The sequence below is a fragment of the Desmodus rotundus genome, chromosome 1 (assembly GCF_022682495.2).
Source record: "Desmodus rotundus isolate HL8 chromosome 1, HLdesRot8A.1, whole genome shotgun sequence".
Classification (NCBI taxonomy): domain Eukaryota; kingdom Metazoa; phylum Chordata; class Mammalia; order Chiroptera; family Phyllostomidae; genus Desmodus; species Desmodus rotundus.
Window position 1 is genome coordinate 113,353,863 of NC_071387.1, and position 25,109 is coordinate 113,378,971.

At 34.7% G+C, this 25,109-nt stretch overlaps 1 protein-coding gene across 1 annotated transcript in view; it reads right to left on the reverse strand.

Annotated features, from left to right (window-relative positions):
- SEPTIN14 (septin 14) overlaps window positions 1–25,109 on the reverse strand; it is a 93,715-nt gene that overhangs the window by 13,008 nt on the left and 55,598 nt on the right. Inside the window, exons 4-9 of the mRNA XM_024571567.4 lie at window positions 23,725–23,822; window positions 22,666–22,734; window positions 12,691–12,811; window positions 12,121–12,316; window positions 6,057–6,243; window positions 474–635 (exon numbers count right to left, since the gene is read on the reverse strand). Of these exons, the coding sequence (XP_024427335.2) occupies window positions 474–635; window positions 6,057–6,243; window positions 12,121–12,316; window positions 12,691–12,811; window positions 22,666–22,719 (720 nt within the window). The 5' untranslated portion in view covers window positions 22,720–22,734; window positions 23,725–23,822. The remainder of the gene's footprint in view (window positions 1–473; window positions 636–6,056; window positions 6,244–12,120; window positions 12,317–12,690; window positions 12,812–22,665; window positions 22,735–23,724; window positions 23,823–25,109) is intronic.

Here is a 25,109-nt window from a genome sequence, read left to right on the forward strand (position 1 = left end):
GAAAAGACCAAATATCATACAATTCCATTCATATTATATGTCCAAGATCAGAGAAATCTACAGAGAAAGAACTTGATTTAGTAGGTGCCTAGGGCTGGTGGAGAGGAGGGCTCACAGGCAGTAGGGGACAGGAGCTGAAAATACAGGGTTTATTTTTGAGATGATAATAATGTTCTAAAATTGATTGTGGTGATGCATGCATCTGTAAATAGACTAAAAATCATTGACTTGTATAGTTTAATGGGTGAACCATAAGTATGTAACGTATCTCAAAAATGCTGTCAAAAAACAGAATTGATTCTCAGTGAACACTTTTCAAAATCAAAAAAAATTTCTACATTGGATTTGGGAGGGAAACCATATTTATAGTCTCTTGGTCAGATATAAGTGACAGTATATTACTAATATTGTGACTTATAAATTATATTCAATCCCTACATGTAAAATAGAATTAATATTCAATGGAAGCTTACATTCATTGAGGAGTTCATTTGAGCAGTACTTTCTTCATTTGTTGGGAACTGATATATCTGGATGCCATTATTAACCAATTCATTCATTATCTTACACTTAAATTTCTGTAAATCGTTTTTAGAAATTGCATCAGCTTTGGCAATCAGTGGTATAATGTTCACCTATAAGGAAAGAAGGAAACAAAATCACACTATCGAGGATTTGTTGTTGATCCTGAGATTTTTACAGTCAAAACCTCACAATATTTAACAATAAATATTTGTTTCTAGATAGTCACTCATTACCATGCCTTCCTCATAAAACTGCTTTCCAAAATGCTCAGTACTTTTGAAGATAAACTTTTATGAGAGTTCAGGTTTAGAAGTCTTAATTTTTGTTCCTTTTCCAAACTTTCTGATATTTCTCTTTTTTTCTTCAGAACACAAGAGGAATTTATTAAATGTACTTAACAAAACTTATTTTGCTATGCTTTCTTTTTACCGTGTAAAGTTAAACCAGTTGTGTAGGTAAGATCAGTCCTCAGCTCTATGAACAACTCATAAATCCTTGTTACACTTTACTAAAATCAGTCATCTGCTCGTGTTTGTATTCATCTCAGAAGTCATACTAGCAAGGCAAAGGTATAAGCCGAAGATAAAAACTCAAATTCATATTTAATTACATTTTCATGCTTCGATGCTATTCCTGTAAATTTTAGAGGACAAGTACATAAGTTCACCCCTAAAAAATTGTAGGGGTTATGTACAAGGACATTTATATAACACACTGTCCTCATGTGGTTGTATTTGCGTATCAGGCAATACACACTACTCTCAATAAATTGCTTAGCTGTTAATAAAAAGGAAAAAACTAATTAATAAACATTTGCTCTGCACTCTCACAGAAAGGATAATAGTTATTAATAAAGACCTATAGGGAAACGTAAAGGTGTGGAAATGTACTAATCAGGTTTTCTTGTCACTTATAGGAAAAACACTCATTCTAAAAGGTTCTTCTAAGTTTGTGGCATGCAACCTAAACAATAGCATCATTTCAACCTTACTTGTAGGATTGAATTAGAATTAGATCTATATACACCCTTCAAAATTCACAGCTTCAAACAATCCCAGTGAGCCAGCCAAAGAAGATGGAACACAGCTTATTCCTTACCAAATGGAACTTCCAATTCCGATTTCATCATGTAGGAACCCCTTGAGGTACTAATATATTTTTTATTGTTGTTCAATTACAGTCATCCCTATTTTCCCCCCATTACTCTCCCCTGCCCTACCCACCACGCATGTCCCACATCAATTCCCCCACCTGCTGTCTTTGTCCTTGGGTTCATTATACATGTTCCTTGACTTGATCCTTTTCCCTGTTATTCCGCCCCCCTCTGGTACATTTACACAATAGAATACTATGCCGCAGAAAGAAAGAAGGAGCTCCAACCCTTAGCGACGGCATGGATGAAACTAGAGAATATTATGCTAAGTGGAATAAGGCAGGCAGTGAAAGACAAATATCATATGATCTCACCTATAAGTGGAACCTAATCAATAAAACAAACAAGCTAGCAAAATAGAAGCAGAGACACAGAAATAAAGAACAAACTGACAGTAAACTTTCTTTTTTTTTTTTTTTTTTTTTTTTTTTTTAATTTATTTATTGTTATTTAATTACAGTTGTATGCCTTTTCCCCCATCCCTTCACCCCACCCCAGGTGAACCCACTTCCCTCCCCCCTCTCCACCCTCCCCCTTGGATTTGTTCATGTGTCCTTTATAGTAGTTCCTGTAATCCCCTCTACCTACTGTCCCCGCCCCCACCCCCCACCCCCGCCCTTGCTATTGTTACATTGTTCTTAACTTCAATGTCTCTGGTTATATTTTGTTTGCTTTTTCCTTCTATTGCTTATGTTCCAGTTAAAGGTGAGATCATATGGTATTTGTCCCTCACTTCCTGGCTTATTTCACTTAGCATAATGCTCTCCAGTTTCATCCATGCTGTTGCAAAGGGTATAAGCTCCTTCTTTCTCTCTGCTGCGTAGAATTCCATTGTGTAAATATACCATAGTTTTTGGATCCACTCGTTTGCTGATGGGCACTTCGGTTGCTTCCAGTATTTGGCTATTGTAAATTGTGCTGCTATGAACATTGGGGTGCACAGATTCTTTTGGATTGGTGTTTCAGTGTTCTTAGGGTATAATCCCAGCAGCGGAATTGCTGGGTCAAAGGGCAGATGCGGAAAAAGCATTCGATAAGATACAGCACCCATTTCTGATAAAAACACTCAGCCAAGTGGGAATAAAGGGAGCAGTCCTCAACATAATTAAGGCCATATATGAGAGACCTACAGCCAGCATCACATTCAATGGACAAAAACTTAGAGCTTTCCCACTAAGATCAGGAACAAGACAAGGATGCCCTCTCTCACCACTCCTATTCAACATAGTATTGGAAGTCCTAGCCACAGCAATCAGACAAGAAAAAGCAATAAAAGGCATCCAAATTGGAAAGGAGGAAATGAAACTGTCACTGTTTGCAGACGACATGATAGTGTACATGGAAAACCCTATAGACTCCACTCAAAAACTACTCGACCTAATAAATGAATTTGGCAAAATAGCTGGATACAGAGTCAATACCCAGAAATCAAAGGCATTCCTGTACACCAACAACGAAACTGCAGAAACACAAATCAGGAAAAAAATCCCATTCGATATAGCAACAAGAAAAATAAAGTACCTAGGAATAAACCTAACCAAGGAGGTAAAAGACCTGTACTCAGAAAACTACACAACACTGAAGAAAGAAATTAAGGAAGATACAAACAAATGGAAGCATGTACCATGTTCATGGATTGGAAGAATTAACATCATCAAAATGGCCATACTACCCAAAGCAATTTATAGATTCAATGCAATCCCTATTAGAGTACCCATGACATATTTCACAGATATAGAACAAACATTACAGAAATTCATATGGAACCATAAACGACCTCGAATAGCAGCAGCAATTTTGAGAAAGAAGGACAAAGCAGGAGGTATCACAATACCTGATATCAAACTGTATTACAAGGCAACGGTAATCAAAACAGCCTGGTACTGGCGTAAACTTTCTTATATTTCTAACACATTAGGAGTTAGTAAAATGGAAGTAGTTAGATGATGTAGTCTATTTAATTCATTAACAATTAGATTTCTTATTTAACTAAGTTCTAAATAGTAGAAGAGACCTTTAATCAAAATTATAAAACAACTTGTTCTCTGCCTGTCATTCATTTTCATCATCTTCTTCATAAATTCATCTTAACGTTGCAGTTGAATAGATCCTTGCTCTACCTTTATGTCTTTGCAGGTAGATTTGCTTGTGTTTTCCAAAGAACACCTAAAAATACTAGACTTTTTTTTGTTACCTTACTCTAAATGCTGAGTGTGGATAGGTATGTATATGGCACCTTGCTAACAAGTGTTTATTTGTAATTTGTAAAAAGGAATTATTTTCATAAAGCAGAGATGAGGTTGAAATTTATTTTTTTAATATTTTAATAGTTTTTTAAAAGATTTTATTTATTTATTTTTAGAGAGGGGAAGGGAGGGAGAAAGAGAGGGAAACATCAATGTGTGGTTGCCTCTCACGCACCCCCAACTGGGGGCCTGGCCTGCAACCCAGGCATGTGTCCTGACTGAGAATCAAACCGGTGACCCTTTGGTTCATAGGCTAGCACTCAATCCACTGACCCACACCAGCCAGGGCTGAAATATATTAATATTTTCTTCTAGTTCTAAAATATAATTCTTCCTGTCTCCTTGTATTTACATCTTAATAATTAAACTCTGTAAAAATAGCAATATATAAAATTTTAAAATGCTTTATTACAATTCCAATAAGATACTTTGTTAAAGCATAACTATACAATGACAAGTTCTGTGATATAGTAGGAATGTGTAAAAGTCAGTTTTGAATATATTGCTTTCATTTTAGATTTTTCAACGTATATTTTTTTAAAAAATCCTTGTTCAAATCTAGGGCTTCAGTGTTATAACATAGATATTCAAAATTTTGTCTAATTTAATACTTTTAAACTATAGCTTCCACAGTAAAAAACCAACAGCTGCTAAGATAGCTGTATTGGGTTTTATTGGTGACAAAGCTACGAAAAGACACCCTCTAGTGATAGTATATCATTAAACATAAAAAAATAAAAATTTTCTATGTTAATAATTCCTCAGCTGTTCATTTTGAGGAATGAAAGTCACTTATTGCAAGGAGAGCTGATCAGCCTGGGAGAGAAGGCAACAGACACAGACATGCACGCACTCTTGCCCACCCCTCTATGTAATGGCCTTGGCAAAAATGAGCGTTTCCTGCATCTGGAAATAGCTTGATGATTACAGATGCCCTCAACATTAAACATAAAACTGTGCGTTCCTGCTTATTGAATACACTACAAGTTGAGAAATTAAGGTAACTTCTAATTTTAACTAAAGATATAACTTCTTTAAACTATATATGAGATTACAGAATTTCTTTCTGGTTTGAACAATACATAGCAAAAGTCAGGCCTTTTTTATTAAAAAAACGATTTAGAACTGTTCCTCTCTTCAACTGAATAAAGTTGAAAACATTACGTTTAATCAGGGTTAGGTGCTGAAGAGGATCTCATGATACAAGTTTCTTTCATCAATACTTTGCCCCTCTGTTGGGAGAAAATACATGTTGCATTACGCATCCTGTCTGATAGGACCGGTAGCCAGAATCATGAAAGCTTTGTGTTTTAAAACATCAGTGATACCAGATAAATGTTAATGAAACAACTTTATAATACCATAGAGTAATTTCAATTTCAAAAATATGGACAAATATGAATAACAATAAAAAATTTTAAAAAAGAAATATACGCAACTCCAGGATGGGAAAGTGAAATGGGTATTCTTCTTTTAATTAAAATGGAGATATAAGAATGAAAAAATATATATATGGACAAATAACCACAATCTGAATTATCATTTAATCACAAGAAAAAACAAATTTTTATTTTTTTACCTGAATTTCATTACCCTGATGCATTTTCTAATTAAATTTCTCTAGTAAGCAAGGTAAGGTTGACATTTATCAAATGCTGTTATGGGATGAATATGTTTCTCCGCTATCCCCACGTGTATGCTGAAGCCCTAACCCTCAGTATCTCAAAACGTGGCCATATTTGGGAATATAATCTTTAAAGGGATGATTACGTTAAAATAAGGCCATTAGGATGGGACCTCATCTTATCCCACTGGTGTCCTTATAAGAAGGGGAAACTTGGACACAAAAGAAACATCAGATGTGTCGGTAGAGGAAAGACTGTGTGAGAACACAGAGAGAAGGCAGCCATCTGCTACCCAAGGGGAAAGGTTTCAGAAGAAACAAAATTTGGCAACACCTTAACCTTGAACTTCTAGCCTTAAGAACTATGAGAAATTTAATTTCTGTTGTTTAAAATCCTTAAGTCTGTGGTGTTTTGCAGTGGTACTCTTAGGGAACTATAGCTTCAAGATAGGTATTATCTCAAAATAACTTTCTAATCTTGATAGGTTGATGGATTTACCAAACGCACCTTATCGTCAATGCTCTTCAAGGTTAACAGATCAAGGGTCTTCAGAGAATGTCCTGTAGGTGAAATGAAGTACAGGCACACGTGGACACGAGAATCATGGTAGTCAGCAAAGGAACGCTGAATCTTCAATTCTTCTTGAAAATAGGACTCAAACTGAGCATCTAAGTAGCCAACTATTGGTTGGTAGCTGGAAAACATTTAGTATAACATAGTAATAACATCTGAAGTCTACATTTTTACCATTTAATGAATAGTTAATATGTGTACTCATAGTTTGTCATATAAAAAAGTACATATCATGTTCTTACAAAGATAACAATTACGAACCAATAAAGTCCCATGGTTTACATTGTTTACAGCAAGGGCAAAATGATCTTTCAACTCAATGTAATCCCAATCAGAAACCAAATTTTAATATGTACATGTGAATGTATATAGAAATGCAAAGGACCAAGAGTGCTCGAGACATATGAAGAAAACCAAGAAGATATATCCTTCATAAGTCAGGTCTCATTAGGAAGTTAAAGTAATACAGTGTGGTAGCAGCACAAGAATAGATAAAGCACAAGAGAATTTTTTAATGTGATAGAACTTTTCTATGTCCCAACTGAGATGGTAGATATACAACTCTATGCAACTTAAAAACCTACACTTGGAACCTGTATGGTTTTATTAACAAATGGCACCTTAACGAGTTCAGTTTTTTAAAAAACCTACAGAAATATACACCATAAAAGTAAGTTTTATGGTATGTAAAATTTCAGAAGAGCGACATCATAATCATGGCAATGAACACCTGCCTGCTTCTTAACAACTGTAAATCTGATCTCTCTCCTAATAAAGGTACTTCTGTGGGATCTGCAGAACCCAGTACCATATGCCAGGGAACCAGGAGGAGTTTTGCTCAACTTCACATCTGGTAACAGGCAGACACACCTCCCTGCAAGCTGTGGAACCAGCAGAAGCCAGCAAACCTGCCCAACCCCTCTTTCATGCAGTCAGGGAAAAACTGGAGAGAGTTTACTTGAACATACACCAACAGATAAAAGACATTTGTAGAAGTTCAGCATCAAGATGGGAGATTCCATTGGAACATGGGAAAAAGAGCAAATGTGGATGCACTAGAAAAGGTAAGGAACTTTGCCAGCGTCTGCCTTCCTTCAAAGCAGCATAGCCTGGAGTTAAAATAGCTGGCAGCAACCTCTCACAGGGGAAAGGGAGTAAGTGCCCAGCAAACCACAAAGAAAATACCTACAGAAGATACATAAAAGAAAAAGAAAAAGGAACAAAAATATCACTACAAAAAAAGTCAACAAGATACCAAGGAATGAAAAGAGAAAGGAAAACAGGAACAAAAGAACTACATGATAGAAAACATATAACAAAATAACAATAGTAAGTCATTCCTTATTAGTAATTACTTATATGTATTTTAATATTTTATATATTATATGCCACATATAAAACTTACTTTAATGGATTAAACTGCCCAATCAAAAGACAGAGTGGCTAAATGAATTTAAAATATAAGTGTGTGTGTGTGTGTGTGCATCCAACTACATGCTGTCTACAATGTAGCCACTTTCGAATCAAGACCACATAGGAAGAGAGTTAAAGAATGAAGAAAATAATCCATGCCAATGATAAAATCAGGAAAGTAGGGGTGGCTATACTTATACCAGTCAAAATAGGATTTAAATTAAAATTGTCACGAGAAACTAGGGTATTTTATAATGATGAAAGATCAATTTGTTAGCAAGACAAATATATACATACGCACACACACACTCAACAATGGCGTATCTAACTACAAGAAAGCAAAAATTCACAGAACTGAGGAGAATAGTACACAGCAACACGAAAATAGTACGAGATTTCAATACCCACTTTCAACAATAGGTAGAACATCCAGACAGAAAATAAGTCAGAAATAGCTGAATTGAGTAATATTATATTACAAATGAACCTAACAGATATATACAGAATATTACACCCAACAGCAGCAGAATATGTAAGCCCACAGTCTTAACACATTTAGGGAGACTGACATTATACCATGTATTATTTTTGATTACAATGGAATAAAACTAGAAGTCAATAACAGAAGAAAAATTAGAAAATTCACAAACTGGGAAAATTTTAAAACACACTCTTGGGTCAAAGAAGTAGTCAAAACAGACATTAGAAAATATCTCCACACAAACAAAACAGCAACAACAAAAACTCACAACATACCAAAACCATGGGAACAGCAAAAATAGTAATTAGAGGGAATTTTATAGTGAAAAATGCCTAGATTTTTTAAAAGAAAGAACTCAATTAAACATTCTAACTTTTAACCTCAAAGAACTAGAAAAAGAACAGCAAACTAAGCCCAAATTTGGAGAAAGAAGGAAATAAAGATTACAGCAGACATAAATGCAACAGAATAGTAAAACAATAGGAAGCATCAACAAAACTAAGAGTTGGTTTGATAAACAAAGTTGACAAACCATTAGCTAGACAAACAGAATTATACAAGGTGGAAACCTTAAAACTGATGCCACAAAAATAAAAAGCATCATAAGATACTCTTATGAACAATTATATGATGCCAACAAATTAGATAATCTACAAGAAAGAAATACTATAAACACACAATCTACAAAGACTGACTTGAAGAAAATAGAAAGTCTGGGTAGATCAATAATGAATAAGATTGAGTCAGTAACAACAACAAAAGCACAAAAGTCTACCAGCAACAACAAGCTGAGAACAGGGGAGCCACGGTGTTGAATTCTAACAAACATTTAAAGAACTAACACCAAAGTTCTTAAACTCTTCAAAAAAACTGAAGAAAAGGGAACCTTTCCAAACTCATTTTGAGTGGTCAGAGCTACCTTGATACCAAAGAGAGACAAAGTCATCACAAAAGAAAAACCACAAGCCAATATTCCTGATGAACTTAGATGCAAAAATCTTCAACAAAATACTAGCAAGTTGAATTCAACAGCACACGAACGGGGTCAAACACCACGAGCAGGTGGAATTTATCCCCTGAATGCAAAGAGGTTTCAAAAAATCAAATAAATTAGTGTGGTTTCCCACATTAGTAGATTAAGAATAAAAATCATATGACCATCTCAATATATGCAGAAAAAGCATTTGACAAAACATACTACCATTTCATGATAAAAACTCTTGAAACTAGTTATAGAAGAAATTTATCACAACACAATAAAGACCATATATGAAAAGTGCACAGCTAGCATCTAAATTGTTACATTTATAAGCATTAAACTGTAGTTCTTGTCTTATCCTTTTAATAGTTGTAAGAGCAGTAATAATATCTCCTCTTTTATTCCTGATATTGGCGGTGTTTGCCTTCTCACTTATTTTGCTTGCTGAGTCTGGCAAATAAAACAGATTTTTTATTTATTGATCTTTTCAAATAATAGGCTTTTGGTTTTATTGATTTTCTGACCTTTTTCTCTTTTCATCAATTTCTGCTCTACCATAATTTTTCCTTTCGTTTTCCTGCTTTAAGTTCAATTTTTTTCTTATTTGTCTCATGGCTTACCATGGAACTTTACGTTACTGATTTTAGATTTTTTCTTTTTTCTAATATAAGGATTTTATGCTATAAATTTCCCACTAAGTAATACTATTGCAGCATTTTATCATTTTTTAAACTGTGGTAAGAACATTTAACATGAGATCTACCCTCATAACAAATATTTAAATTCAAAACAAAGTGCTGTTAAATATACACTATCTTCTATAGAAGACCTCTAGAACTTAATTATTTTGCACAACTGAAAATTTATTCTCATTGAGCAGCAACTCCCCATTTCTCCTTCCTCCAACCGCTGGCAACAATTTATACTTTGCTTCTGGGTTTGACTAGGGTTACTTCAAAAAAGAGAAATACCCAAAGGCTGTGGGGAGCAGGTCATAACTTGAACAGAAAGGCGTTGTTGTATTAACTTGCCCATAAACATTTTATGAATTTTTTACTATATATGACATATTTTAAAGAAATTTGTGCTGTAGCATTACAAATGCATTTCAATTATTATAAAACATAATAACTGCATAAAGGATGATTTCTGAGAGGACACCTACTAAACTCATAATAAATGGTTATTTTTGGAAAAATAAATGGTGCAAAGTTCTTAAGTTTGGCTAAGGGGGTTTTCATTTCTGGGTTATTTGAAATTTTCACAGAAATAAATTCATTTATGATTTGGATAATTAATAGAAAACAAACAATCCAACAAGTAAGTAAATGGGGAACATCAATGTTAAAAATATTTAAGAAACTGCCCTGACTGGTGTGTTCGGACATCATCTTGCAAAGTGAAAGGTTGCTGGTTCAATTCCTGGTCAGGGCACATGCCTAGGTTGTGGGTTCAGTCCCAGGTCGGGGTACATAAGAGAGGTGACCAATTGATGTGTCTCTCTCACATCAATGCTTCTCTCCTTCTCTTTATCCCTCCCTTCCCCTCTCTCTAAAAAATAAAAAAATAAAATTTTAAAAGTGATGACCCCCCCCCAAGGATATGTGTGCATTCTAATCCCTGTAATTAGTAAATGTGGTCTTATTTGAGGAAGAAACAGAGTCTTTGTAGATATAATGAAGTTAAGAGACTTAGTGTGAGATTACCCGGGATTATCTGGGTTCACCTTAAATCCAACAACAAATGTCCTTAAAACAGACACATAAAAAGCAGAGGAGAAGTCCACCTGAAGAGGAAACCAGATATTGGGGTTGATGTAGCCATAGAAAATGCCAATGGCCAACAGAAGGTTAAAAAAGCAAGAAAGTATTCTCCCCTAGGGCCTCCTGATAGAGTGTGGCCTCCTCAACTATCGCTGTTGCTCTCAACCACCCAGTTTGTGGTAATTTGGCATGGTGAACTCGGGAAATTAATACAGGAAGCACCACCTATTGTGGGTCTTATTCCATAACACAACTCAATATATAGAATGCATTAAGCATACTGACCCTAAGCTTAATCTTATATTTAAAAAATACTTTCAGAAGTATTGACTATTAGTACTCTGGTGATGTTCCTTTCCTACTGTCTATCCTTTTTATAAATTTCACACAAATTATTTTCATATTTAAATTAGAACTTGAGTACTTGTTTAAAAATCTGTCTATCAAGTGGTGTTCTGGTAAATGTTTAAAGTGTGGTTTTCTGGAAGGAACAAAATGATTTGTAGCATTTACTGATTTTTGTGGTATGAATACTCACACCTGGCCTATTTCAAGTTACCTGAATGATCTTATTGAATGTACAATTGACAAAAGATTAGTACAATACATTCTTTTTTTTTTAAGATTCTATTTATTTATTTTTAGAGAGGGGAAGGGAGAGAAGGAGAGAGAGGGGGGAAAATATCAATATGTGATTTCCTCTGGAGTACCCCCTACTAGGAACCTGGCCTGCAACCCAGGCATGTGCCCTGACTGGGAATTGAACTGGTGACCTTTTGGTTTGCAGGCCAGCACTCAATCCACTGAGCCACACCAGCCAGGGCAGTACAATACATTCTTACAAACTTGTGTGAGCCAGCTTCAGCACACCACTGCATATAACTAAGTCGCACAAAACAAGTCAATACATGAAAAATATATTCACTCTTACATAACTAACTAGAACTGTAACATATAATACTGAATATGCATCTATTCCAAAAAGGAGCAAAAACCTAGAGCTATTGCTTTGTCTAATTTATTTCCCTTTTACTCACTTTAAATCTGATATAGGAACTATGAAATGTCATCAAATACCAGAGGAGAAATAAGGAAATGAGCTAGAACTAACAGAAACTACACCAACAAATTTTTGCTGTAATTTAAAAATATTGTAAGGAAATCAGACAACTGCATACAAAATATCAATTTCATAATAAGAAGAGAACATTAGTTAATTAGAAAGAATTAAAATCCAAGAGGAAAGGTTTCAATTTCCTTACAAGAACATAATTCAGCTAATGGAGAAAGAAGGCAAATTCCTTGAAATAAGAACAACTTTTAATCAAAATACTAACGCTAGTGTTTAACTATAGCACTAACCTGCCTTCTTTGTTCATCTGATCGCCGTATCCCACCGTTTTCACAATAGTTAACTTCAACTGCACGTTGCTTTCCTGGAGTTCATATGTCCGAATTTTAAGTTCAACATTTGAGTTAAAATGTGAGGATTTTTTTTCTTTCAAATTCGTATTAAACAATGCGTCAATCAGTGTTGATTTTCCAAGTCCAGTCTCCCCTGTAATAAACATAGGAACATCATATAGGGGCTTCAGATGGTGGAGAAGAAGTAACATTCTAACCCCTAGAGTGGTTTAAAGGGTCCCAACACCTCAAAGACAGCGAAGTCCTTGAAACTATACATGCTACCCCTGACACCTTTAGCCATTAACATAATATAGAAAGAAAATATACACAAAGCTCTATCAGATTTTGAAGAATGCTGAAACATTTTAAGAAAAAATGTTTAAGTAATATGGCTAAGAAGATGGAAACCAATATAAACATGAAGATATGTTTTTAAATTAACAGTGCCAGTTTTTACTGCTGTAGATAAGTTGAAATGAGCATTTGGAAAAATTAAGTAGTAATTCAGAGAAGTCTGGCACTTACCCACACAGAGAATATTAAAAGAAAATCCTTTTTGAATAGCTCTGTTCACCAACTGATGAGGCAAACATTCAAAACCAAAGTGACCAAGCATAGTTAAACCACGGATATTATTTTCTCTTTGCTTAAAGAAAACACAAATTAAAAGATTTTGTTTAGAGTAGGAAATAGCATTTGAAAACATAATTATAATATTTCTAAGAAATTGAAATTATTATCATACCTCAGGCAAGCCGCAAACTAAGTAAATTTGGGAACAAAGAAAACTATGACCAGATACATATATTTTACTCTCATTTTTATAAATAGTGAGTCTCTCTGTGACCACACTGAAACAGATTGTATTTTGAAGTTTAAAAATACCACGAGAAACTCCAGTGTATTACTTGAAAATAATAAACTATTTTTTTCATGGAAAAATTATCATCCTTTTATTCTGTTTCAGTGTGTTAATATATTTAAGAAACTCAATATATGTTAATATGTGTAAGAAAACCAAAGTCAATTTGAAATTTTAAAAAAGGCAGCAAAAACTTTGACTTTAAATTTGTTATATGTCCTCTGAGAACCTGTGTTCTATCAAATTGTTAAAGGCATCCACTGCTAATAATACTAACTATACTAATACTAATACTAATAATAATACTATAATAATAATTATATAGTAATAACTATTATACAGTAATAATAATAATAATAGAAAACTAGAAATCCATAAATATTATACATAAAGTTACCAACTGATTATTTTTAAATGGTGAAAAAAAATTCAAAGGCTTAACAATCTATATTACTTTAACCCTTGTAAACCTCTCCCAAATAACTAGAAAATTTCACAAATGTTTATACGGAAAAGTGTTTACTGTAGCTCTATTTAACGTTCAAATGTAAAACTCCCTGACATAACAGAATATACAAATAAATGATGATTACTCACACATTAGGGCATTCTTAAGTTATTAGAGATATTTATGGAGAATACTTTAATAAGTTGAAAATACTTATGTGAAAACATTAAGTTAAAAAGGTAAGATACAAAAATGTGTGTACATTCCTAGCTCATGGTAACATCAAAGTAACTTGTAGCCCCTCTTCTCACACTAACAATTAAAACAACTGTTTGAAGGCACTGGAAGGGAAAGAAAATCAGACAAAACAGGAAGAAATAAAACCCAGGAAAGAAGGGCAACATAATAGGTAAAATCACATATATGCCCACATTCTCTTGAATCTACTGCCCAGTAAATGAAGTGCTTGGGAAGTACAGAACAGGCTGAGAGGGACAATCTTGGGCTGGGAAGGCTAAGAGATTGGGGCTGTCAAAATACTGGAATGTTGAGAAAGAAATCCTGGAAGAGCAAGCCACCGAGGGGAGAGATCCAAATCTGCAAATCTGAGAATGCTTAGCTTGCGTGTGCAAGCAAGACAACAAAGAGATCAGTGGCGATTGAGAGAAGAGTTGTCATTCTGAAAGTTCTGGGCTGATATTTCAGAAGTGGTCTGGTGAAGTCCTAAGGGGACAGAGTTTGGAGTTCAGAGTTTTGGAGTTTCCCAAGTTACATGAGTTTCATCCATACTGGGAATGAAGACGTCGAGTTGTCACTTTCTGCAGATGACATGATTCTTTACATAGAAAATCGTAAAGACTCTATCCAATAACTATTAGAAACAATAAACAAATACAGTAAAGTTGTAGGATACAAAATCAATGTTCAAAAATCCATTGTGTTCCTGTATAATAACAATGTAGTTTCAGAAATAGAAATGGGAGTAAAACAATTCCATTTAAATTACAATAAAAAGAATAAAATACCTAGGAATAAACTTAACAAAGGGTCTGAATGACCTATATGCACTGTAAACTATAAGACATTATTTTTAAAAATTGAAGAAATGAAGATATTTCAAGTTCATGGATTGAAAGAGTCAACATAGATAAAATAGCCATATTACCCAAACCAATATACAGATGTAATGGAATTTCAATCAAAATCCCAATAGCATTTTTCAAAGAAATAGAACAAAAAAATATCAAATTTGTATGGAACTGTAAAAGACCCAGAATAGCCAAAGCAATTCTAAGGAAAAAATGAACAAAGCCAGAGGTACACACTCTTTGATTTCAAACAATACTACAAAGCTACAGTAATCAAAACAATATGTTGTTGAAAAAAAAAAAAAAACCAACACCACCAGACACATAGAACAATGGAAAACAATTGAGAGCCAGAAATAAACCCACATGTATACGGGCAAATAATTTTCCACAAAAGAGCCAAAAACATACAATGGAGGAAAGAAACACTCTTTGCCCTGGCTAGTGTGACTTGGTTGGTTGGAGTGTCATCCTGTAAACCAAAAGGTCACAGGTTTGATTCTTGGTCAGGGCACCTACCTAGGTGGTAGGTTCAGTCCCCCACTGGAGTGCATATGGGAAGCAACTGATGTTTCTCTCTCTCGTCGATGTTTCTCTCCCTCAAATTCTCCTTCCCTTCCACTCTCTCTCTAAAGTCAATGAGCATGTCTTCAGGTGAGGATTTTTTTACAAAAGAAAGAAAGAAAATAAACCCTCCTCAATAAATGGTGCTGGGAAAACTGGAAAGCTGTATGCAAAAGAATGAAACAAGACTGCTATTTGACATCATACACACAAATTAACTCAAAATGGATCAGTGACCTAAATATAAGACCTGAAACAATAAAATACATAAGAGAAAACATAGGTACTAAAGTTATGGACCTTGATCTCAGAGATGACTTGATGGATTTAAGCTCAAAGGCAAGGGAAGTAAAAGCAAAAATAAACAAATAGGACTATATCAAACTAAAAAGCTTCTACACAGACAAAAAAACCATCAAAACAAAAAGGCAACCAACCTAATGGGAGAAGATATTTGCAAACAATACCTTTGGTTAGGGGCTAATATCCAAAATATATAAAGAACTCATACAATTCTACATCCAAAAAATCCAATTAAAAAATGGGCACAGGATCTGAAGAGACACTTTTTCCAAGAAGACATACAAATGGTCAACAGGTACATGAAAAGATACTCAACTTCACTAGCTATAAGGGAAATGCAAACCAAACCACAATGAGATATCACCTCAAACCTGTTGGAATGACTATTATCAACAAGACAGAAAATAACAAGTGTTGGAGAGGACGGAGAAAAAGGAACTCTCATAGACCGCTGGTGGAAATGTAAATTGGTACAGCCACCGTGGAAAACAATATGGAGGTTCCTCAAACAACTAAAAATAGAACTACCAAATGACTCAGCACTCCCTCTTGTTGGTTTCTACCTGAAAAATTTGAAAACATGTATTTATTTTTAAAAGATTGTATTTATTTATTTTTAGAGAGAGGGGAGGGAAGGGAGAAAGAGAGGGAGAGAAACATCTATGTAAGAGACAAACATCAATCGGTTGCCTCTCATATACACCCCTGACAGGGGACCAAACCCGCAACCCAGGCATGTGCCTGACCAGGAACTGAACCCATGACCTTTTGCTTTGTGGGATAACACCCAACCAATTAAGCTGCACCTGTCAGGGCAAAAACATTTATTCATAAAGATATATGTACCCCTATGTTCATAGTAGTATCATTCACAATAGCCAAGACATGAAATAGCCCATGTCCTTTGATGGATGATTGACTAAAGAAGGCGCAGTCCATATTACAATGGAATACTACTCAGCCATGACAAATGGTGAAATATTGCCATATGCTACAACATGGATGGATCTTGAGAGTATCCTGATAAGTGAAAAAGTCAGAAAGAAGAGGACAAGAACCATATGATTCCACTCATATGTGGTATATAAAACAGAAAACAACAAACAAATAAAAGAAACAAACAAAATCCCAGAGACAAAGACAACAGTATCATGGTTACTAGAGGGGAAGGAAGGTGGGGGCCTTGAAGGGAATAAAAAGGTTCAAATATATGGTAATGGAAGGAGACTTGACTTTAAATGTTGAGCACACAATGCAGTATACAGATAATGTATTAAAGACTTAAATATTTGGAAGCTATGTAATCTTATTAACCAATGTCACCCGAATAAACTTAATAAAATAATAAAATGTCAAAGGTTAAAGGCAAAAACAGAATCTTAAAACTAGCAGGAAAAAGGAGTTAGTTTACATACATGGATGTTCCCATAAGACTATCCATTGATTTCTAATCAGAAACGTTACAAACTAAAAGGGCCTGGCATGAAATATGCAAAGTGATGACAAGCAAGGCTGTCATTTGGATTGAGAATAGTGCCCCAGATAAGAAAAAGTTCAGGGAGTTCATCACCACTAAACCAGTATTACAAACCAGTATGTTCAAGGGACTTCTTTAAGAAGAAAAAAATAGATAAAAAATATGAATAAAAATAGGAAAGAAAAAATTCTTGCTGACAAAGGCAAACACTTAGAAAAAGTTGTGGATCGACCAACTAACTATAAACTAGTACAAAGATTAAAAGGCAAAAGTAGGAAGACCACGTGTAATTACAATAAACTAGGGGATACACACAAACACATACATACACATATATGAAGTAAAAAAGAATGACAAAACAACCATGGAGGTGGTCACTTAAAACACATTCTAGTGACTTTACAGTGTGTTTTGAATTAAGCAACCATCAAGTTAAAATAGGCTGTATAAACATAGGTTGGTATATATGACGTATATCTATCAGACATATACAAGAAAAATCTACCAGACATGTAAAAGAAATAAAGGAATACAGACACAACACTATAGGAGTCATCAACATACAAGAGAAGAAGGCAAGAGAATAATAAAAAAAGAACTACAAAACCAACCAGAAAACAATAAAACGGCAGTAACTACCGTTAATCCCTGATACCTACCAATAATGAAATGTCAATGGACTAAATGCTTCAATCAAAAGACATAGTTTAGCTGAATGGATTTTTTAAAATACCCATTCATTTGCTGCTCAAAAGAGACCAACTAACATCAATAGACACACACAGACTAAAAGTAAAGAAATAAAAAGATATTTCATGTAAATGGAAATAAAAGAAAATCTGGAATAGCAATAGTTACATCAGACAAAATAGGCATTAAACAAAGGCTGCAGCAATAGACAGAGAAGGTAATTTCATGCTAGTAAAGGGATCGATCTCAGAAGAAGATATTAACTCTTATAGATGTGTATGCACCAAAAATAGTAGCTCCTAAATATATGAGGCAAGTATTGACAGACATGACACAATATACTATAACATAATATAGTGGATATTCTAGATATAAGGAGAACACTTGTATTAACTTAGTAATATCACTATGATTAGTATCAGAATTAACTATTCTTCTCTCTTCAAAATAAAGGATTAAAATCCAAAGAGGCTCTCACTAGTTGCTGGTTGAATAAACAGTGAATAATAGGGAGAGGACTTGAGCCCTAAATACCAGGAATCGACCAAAGTTTAATTGATAGAAATTCCATTGGGATTTCATTTTACAGAGTGTATTTAACACCACCAAACTGAAATATAATCAAATAAGAAATAAAAATTTTTAATTCCTCGCTATTTGTTCTCTTAGAAGATAGGGTTTTGTCTATGTGGCAAATTCTGAGTTCTTCTCTGCTTATAAAGGGAACACTTTGATCCACAGCATCTGGAGATGATTTTAATGTAACAATAATAGATTTGGACACTCCACTGTCCTCTCTGCCCTAGACTCCCTTACAACAGAGTGTTCTCATTTTTAACTCTGTAGCTCAGGGAGGTGTGTCAATAGAACAAAATATAGTCCATTGTCTTATGAAAAAAGGACCTGAAAGCTTGGCCTCATTAGCACCAAGTGCTCACCACAGAGCAAGCAGAGCAAGCAGACGTTCCCATAACTTCGCCACTATTACTTAGCAAACGTCTTCTGGTGGGCCACAAGTTCTCTTTTATACTGTTTATTTTTATAAAATTCCAATAGCTATGTAGAAAACAAGTATTTCAGATTCTACTAATTTGGAATTTGTGATTATTCAAGTCTTGTTCTTGAATTCAGCTTTACACCATCCACAAATAAAAGAAAGAAGAAGTAAACAAGGTGGGTGTACAAAAATGTAAGGTTTAACCTACTATTAAAAGGACTAGTTCCCGTGTATTCACATGAAACTGAGGTGCAAAACATAGCTTATTTTAATCCCTGATAACAAGTGTACATGGATTACATGTAGCAAATGAGGTAATGTACATAAATTCATAGCCTGTGACCTATAGAAACGCATACAAGTTCTGACAAGCCCTGATGCTTGAACTGTACTCACTGAACTCTGCTTTCCCGTGGCACTGGGAAAACCTAGCTGAACAGAAAATTCACTAGTCATTGTGAGCCTTTCAGTCACTCTTGCCTCTGTTTTCTCTGTAAATTGAGAGCATTTAACTAGGTAAGTTTAAAATTCTTTCACACTCTAATATTCCATAAGTCAAGAGTCTTATTTATGAAGAACTTACCATTTAAATGAGAAAGAAAGCCATGCAGAAAAGGTTAAAATATTTGTTAATGTCATACCAAGTGCCAAATTTATAGAAAAGTCAATGAATAATGTAGGAACTTGGAACAAGGACAGATGACTGTGTCATGAAGCAGTTAAAGATAATTCAGTAAGACGGCAGATAGCAGATTGCCTCTTGAAGACAGGAGAATATTTATAGAGGAGGTAAGTATATGAACAGGAGACAAGACGGCAATGCGCTTAAAGGCAGAATTATGGACTATGTGCCCTTGTGCAGTAAGGAATTTGCACACTTAGAGGGAAAGGCTTAACTTAGGAAACTGAAGAAGAGAAAATTAAAAAGATAAAAATGACCCTAAAATAGAGAGTTTTGAGTATGAGTCTAAGAAATATGGATTTTATCTAAATGGTAATGAGCATTGTCTAGAGCTTTTGAGTAGGGAATGGTAGAAGAAAGACGCCTTTAAAAAGATGAATAAGGCACTGGCATGAAAAGTGTCCTGGACAGAAAACCAGAGTTGTGGGGCCATTCTCCTAATAAAAGTCGTGGTGATAAAATTACTGGTGTGAATGAAAAAAGAGAATGTTTGAGAGAAATGCTGTGAAATAAAGAATCAGAAGAACTTGACAACTAACCAGAGACTGTGATAAGTAATTTAAAAAAAATCAAAAGAGAAAGCTAGTATTTTTTTTGTGGGAGAGAAAAATAAGTTTCTTTTAAACTTTTAATTTTAAGAAAAGTATAGAATAGCTTGAAGGCAATTGGATACAATTGAGAACAGTAGAGGCTTGGATGCAGATAAAGAAGAACAAAAAGTTCAAGAATGAGACATGGGGTAGAGGTGGGGGAGGGAGGTGGGACTGGCTGGGGTGGGGTGGAGGGAAGGGGAGAAAATGCAGACAATTGTAACTGAATAAAAATAAATTAATTAATTTAAAAATAAAAAGAATGAGACATGGGAAACGCTCACTCTCAGGAGGTGAAGAGATGAGCCTAAAGAGGAGATGGAATGGCCAGATGCAGAGAGAGAGAAAAATCAACATAATGTCAATTTTGAAAATATTGTGCTAGGTGAGAAAACGAGGTGAAATCCAAAAAATAAATGAATAAACATACTTACGTTGCTTATACAGCCCAAGGCTGAATGGCAAATGAAGTTTAATAAAAGCATAAGGGAGAAGAGAAATAAGAAATATAGTTGTCTATAAATGTAAACATTTAATATTGTAATGTAGCTTCAGAGAAGAAACCTATGAGGACCAGTGTCTCCAGATGAAAGATGGGCAGTCTGAACTTATCTCTGCTGGTCAAAACTTTCTTGGAGATTCATCTTTAACTCTAAGAGGGACATTAGAACACTGTACATCAGTCCACATTTTGCCTAGTTCCTGGTAGAGCGTTGGCGCTCATTTAATAGCCTGGAAGAAGTGGGGAAAGATAGGAAGGAAAGAGGAGATGAAAACAATAAAGGAAGGAACACAATAGAAAGTAACTAGGCTAGTAACAGAACTTAAGTTAAAACATTACATGAGAAGAGAGTAGGCCTTAAAAGTTCCCATCACAACATAAATAATTGTAACCACATGTGGTGATGGATGTTAACTAAACTTGTGGTGGTGATCATTTCACAATATATACATATATTCAATCATTAGGCTGTATACCTAAAACTTATACAATGTTACATATCAATTGTACCTCAATTTTAAAGACCTTATGTGAGAAAACTAAGTATTTTAAGTGTGAGGAAAATAAGCATAAAGATTGTCATATGAAAAAGACATCACATTTATTTTGTGGTGCTCAATGGAATGGAAAAAGGAGGAAGAGTTCCAAGGGTCTAATTTTATGCAACATATGAGAAGGATTTTCTTATAATTAAAGTTATCCCAAAATTAAATGGAACTATTTAAGCCTTGAATTCTAATATAGGAGAGAGATAAAGAAAAAAACAACACAAGCATCATCACATATTGATGGTTTGAATATAAATTAGCATATCTTTATAGAATAATTTGTTAATTATCATCAAATATAATAATTGCATCTTTTTTAACCCAACAATTTCATTCCTAAGAAAATATTTTAACATATACATGAAAAACTAGATAGGAGGATATTCAATGCAGTGTTGTACAGAATAGGAAAAAGAAAAAGACAGAAAGTACCTTATAGCCACCAAAAGGGGACTGGTTACTGAGGAAAACTACATTCGTAAGAGCAAAAGTAAAGATCTATTTTAAAAAATAAGGTTTATCTGGATGTGCTCACATGAAAAGTTGTCCAAAGAGTAGTTGTTGATGGTTTAAAAAAGAAAGAAAGAAACCTAGGTTGAGAGGAGTGTTTTCTCTTTTTTATTGTTTAAATTTTTCTTTTAATAATGTGAGAATGTCATTTTTAATATTTAACAAAGAAAACAAACTAAGTTGCCAATTGTACTAGGGTTCAAAAAAAGGTTGGAAGATTACTCTCTAAAGGGTGTGTAGCAAGCATTTATGCAACAGATTAAAATTTGACGAACTGGCCTTTGAGGTCTATTCTGATTTTAAAACTTTACGATTTTAATGTCACATAAACGATGAATCATTCACCATGATTTAATGCAGAAGAGGGGCCAAAAATTCTATGGAATGGGCATGAGCCAGTGGTTCGGTCACTGAGACATGACTGGTAGCAGTTTCAGGAAAGCGGTGAGGATAAAAGGCAGGTCAAATGTGATTTGAAAGGTGTGACTGCTAGAAAAATAAAGGTTGAATAAGCCATGCACTCCAGAGGAGTAACAATGAAAAGGAAAAGAGAAAAAATAAGATAATTTGGTCGTTAAAACTAAGATATAGAAAAACACGCATGTTTGAAAAAAGAGAGACCAAGAAGAGAACCTTTAGTTATTAAGACATAAATGAACACTATTTAACATAGCTCAATACTCATGTATATATTTGACATTCTGGTCGAAAAGAATTCTAAAACCCAGTTTTCACCCATTCAGACATACTATTCTCCCTTTTAGTGTAAATTTTTATATCAATTACTATATGCTTTCCCTAGAACAGAAGCTCATCTTAATACATTGGTTCAATCTCCCATTCGGTGAGGTAATAAACAAGCAGCCACCCAACTACTTCCTAAAGTAAACTTCATTTAAAAGTTATTTATTACTAGTACATAAAGTTCCATAAACATATACTTCAAACTAGCACTATTCTTGGTATCTACTAGGAGGTTCTGGAGTTTAAATTTATTATTCTTTGGTATAAAATAGGAATGATCTCTTACACTACTAAAAAGTCTTCAGACTCAAAAAACATGCAATAATTATGTAAACCTTCATAATATTTAACTCTAATTAGCATGAAAGTTAATTCACGTCCAAGCATAAGCCTTTATCATCTAGGTTTATCTCAGTTTACTGAGCCGATATTTTGAAACTACACAATCCTGTTGAAGTACAGAATGAAGAGTTCTGTGTGAAAGATGTACTCAACTATATCTTCATCATCGGGGATCTGTGTGGACATGCACATCGGTTTTTCTGCCATGCCAGACCGAAAGAGCTGAAGACAAAGAAAAAAACCTTTTTAAAAACCAGTGTAAAAGGCAATATTCCTACCATATAATTTCATCAATAAGGGAGTCTAATGTAGACATTATCCCAGGTTTTGGCTTTCAGTCCACACTATTAGTCTGTTTTAAACTGTGGCTGTTTTGAATCATAGATACAGAGATGGTCGCCGGATGGGAGGGGAGTCAGAGGGAAGGGTAAAAAAGGTGAAGGGGATAAGAAGTACAAATTGGTAGTTACAGAATACTCATGGGAATGTAAAGTACCGCATAGGGAATACAGTAGCCAAAAAACATACGCACGACCATGTACAGGGACAATGGTAGAGGGATTTCCTGAGGGAGTGGGGAGATGCTGGGTGGAGGGGGGCAAAGAGGGCAAAATTATTACAAATGTATTAACATAAACAATAAAATATAATTTAAAAATAAAAAATAAAAAGACTGTGAGCAAAGGAAAATTATTAATTAATCGTGGCTGTTTTGCTAGACAGGCTTCTATATAGCGTATAGTATGTAACTTATAATGTACAATATTACATTTAACCATGAACATGCAAAAAGCATCTAAAGAAAGGTTAACTCCCTTTTGAAATCAAGAGGACAAAGAACACTCTTCTTTGAAGGGCTTTCTGGGCATGAAAGGGAAATAGGGAATTTTGCTTTAAAAACCAGGAAGACACTTAACGAGTACTTACCTCTCCAGAGTAGATTACTGGGAGAGGCTGGAGGATTAGAGTGTACTTATTGAAGGAGAATTGGGAAAGCAGAGCTTATAACATTTAAACAACTCTGTTAAACACCAAACTAAATGAATGATAATTGTCATTTCTGAAGTATTTATTACACACCTAGTACTGTGCTGAGTGTTTATGTACTTTACCTCCTTTAGTCCTCGTGACTACCTATCAATGAGATACATGTATTTTCATTGCTATATACCAGGACACAAAATTCAGATTCAGAAAAATTAAATAACTTACCTGCCCAAGATTTCAGCTCTGCAGCAGACACAGGTCTGTACTGACTCCAAAGCTGGTGTTCTCGGTATTTGTAGATGAAATATTCGCTGGGTTTGAAACTGTTTGGAACAAGGGAGGAGAGATACAAGAGAACACGTTGTGCTGATTTATAAGCAGAACTCCCTTTGAAGGACATGCTACCCTACTTTTGAGCACGGCACAAAGATACAGAGAAAATGAGGCATACTTTGAAAGAAAATATTATAGATGGGTATGGCAAAGCGAAAAGCAAGCAGAATTAAAGAATGGCTCTGCGTACCATGGTTTCTTCACTTGATGTATCCTGAGGATTATCCCACTATATACTTTATCTCACTTTTCCCTAGTGGTAAATAGTATTTTCTCATACAGACAGTGTTCTGCTGTGTGGTATGGTTTATTCTAGTCTAGTGTATATAAAGGTTCTGTATTATTTAGCAGAATGTTAACAATGAGTATTGCAGAGATTTCCAGTCTTTAACTGCAATCAACAATAAACATTTAAACCACTGAAAAAGGGTTGCTTCTTGACTTCTTATATTTATCTTTTCTCAGAATTGAAAATAAGTTACTATAAATTCAAAAGTATTGAGTTTCAGTTAAGCAGATTCAAAAGCTCTAGAGATCTAATGGACAACATGATGACTATAGTTAATAATAATGTATTGCATACTTAAAATTTTCTACAAGAGTAGATAGTAAGTGTTCCTACCCCCCCACACACACACAGAATGGTAAATATATGGTGATGGATATGTGAATTAACCTGCTTTGCCTTAAGCAAAGCCCTGTCCAGTTTCTATGCATCTAGGTTAATAAGACTTCTTTTAAAATTGTTGTTCAAGTACAGTTGTCTCCATTTCCTCGCTCCCACTCTCCTCCACCCCACTCACCCCCATCTCCCACCCTTAATCCTATCCCCTTTTGGCTTTGTCCATGGGTCCTTTATACATGATCCTTGGTGACCCTTCCCCTTCTTCCCCCCATCAACCCCCTTCCCCCTCATTACTGTCAGTTTGTTCTTTAATTCTTTAATCTTCAATGTCTCTGGTTATATTTTTGCTTGCTTGCTTGTTTTGTGGATTGGAATCCGCTTATGGGTGAGATCACATGGTATTTGTCTTTCACAGCCTGGCTGATTGCACTTAGCATAATGCTCTCTAAGACTTTGAAATAAGCTGTAACCACCCTCAAGAGAGCACATAATCTTGCTAACTACACTGTAGTCCCATTCCCACATTGCTTCCTTCCACCTCCATGTAATCATCCTTAGCCCCCCCCTTTATTTCAAATGCATAAAAGAAGCTGCATAATTGTTTAAAATGACTCAGCTACAACAGGAGGGCACACACAACTCACACGAAGGA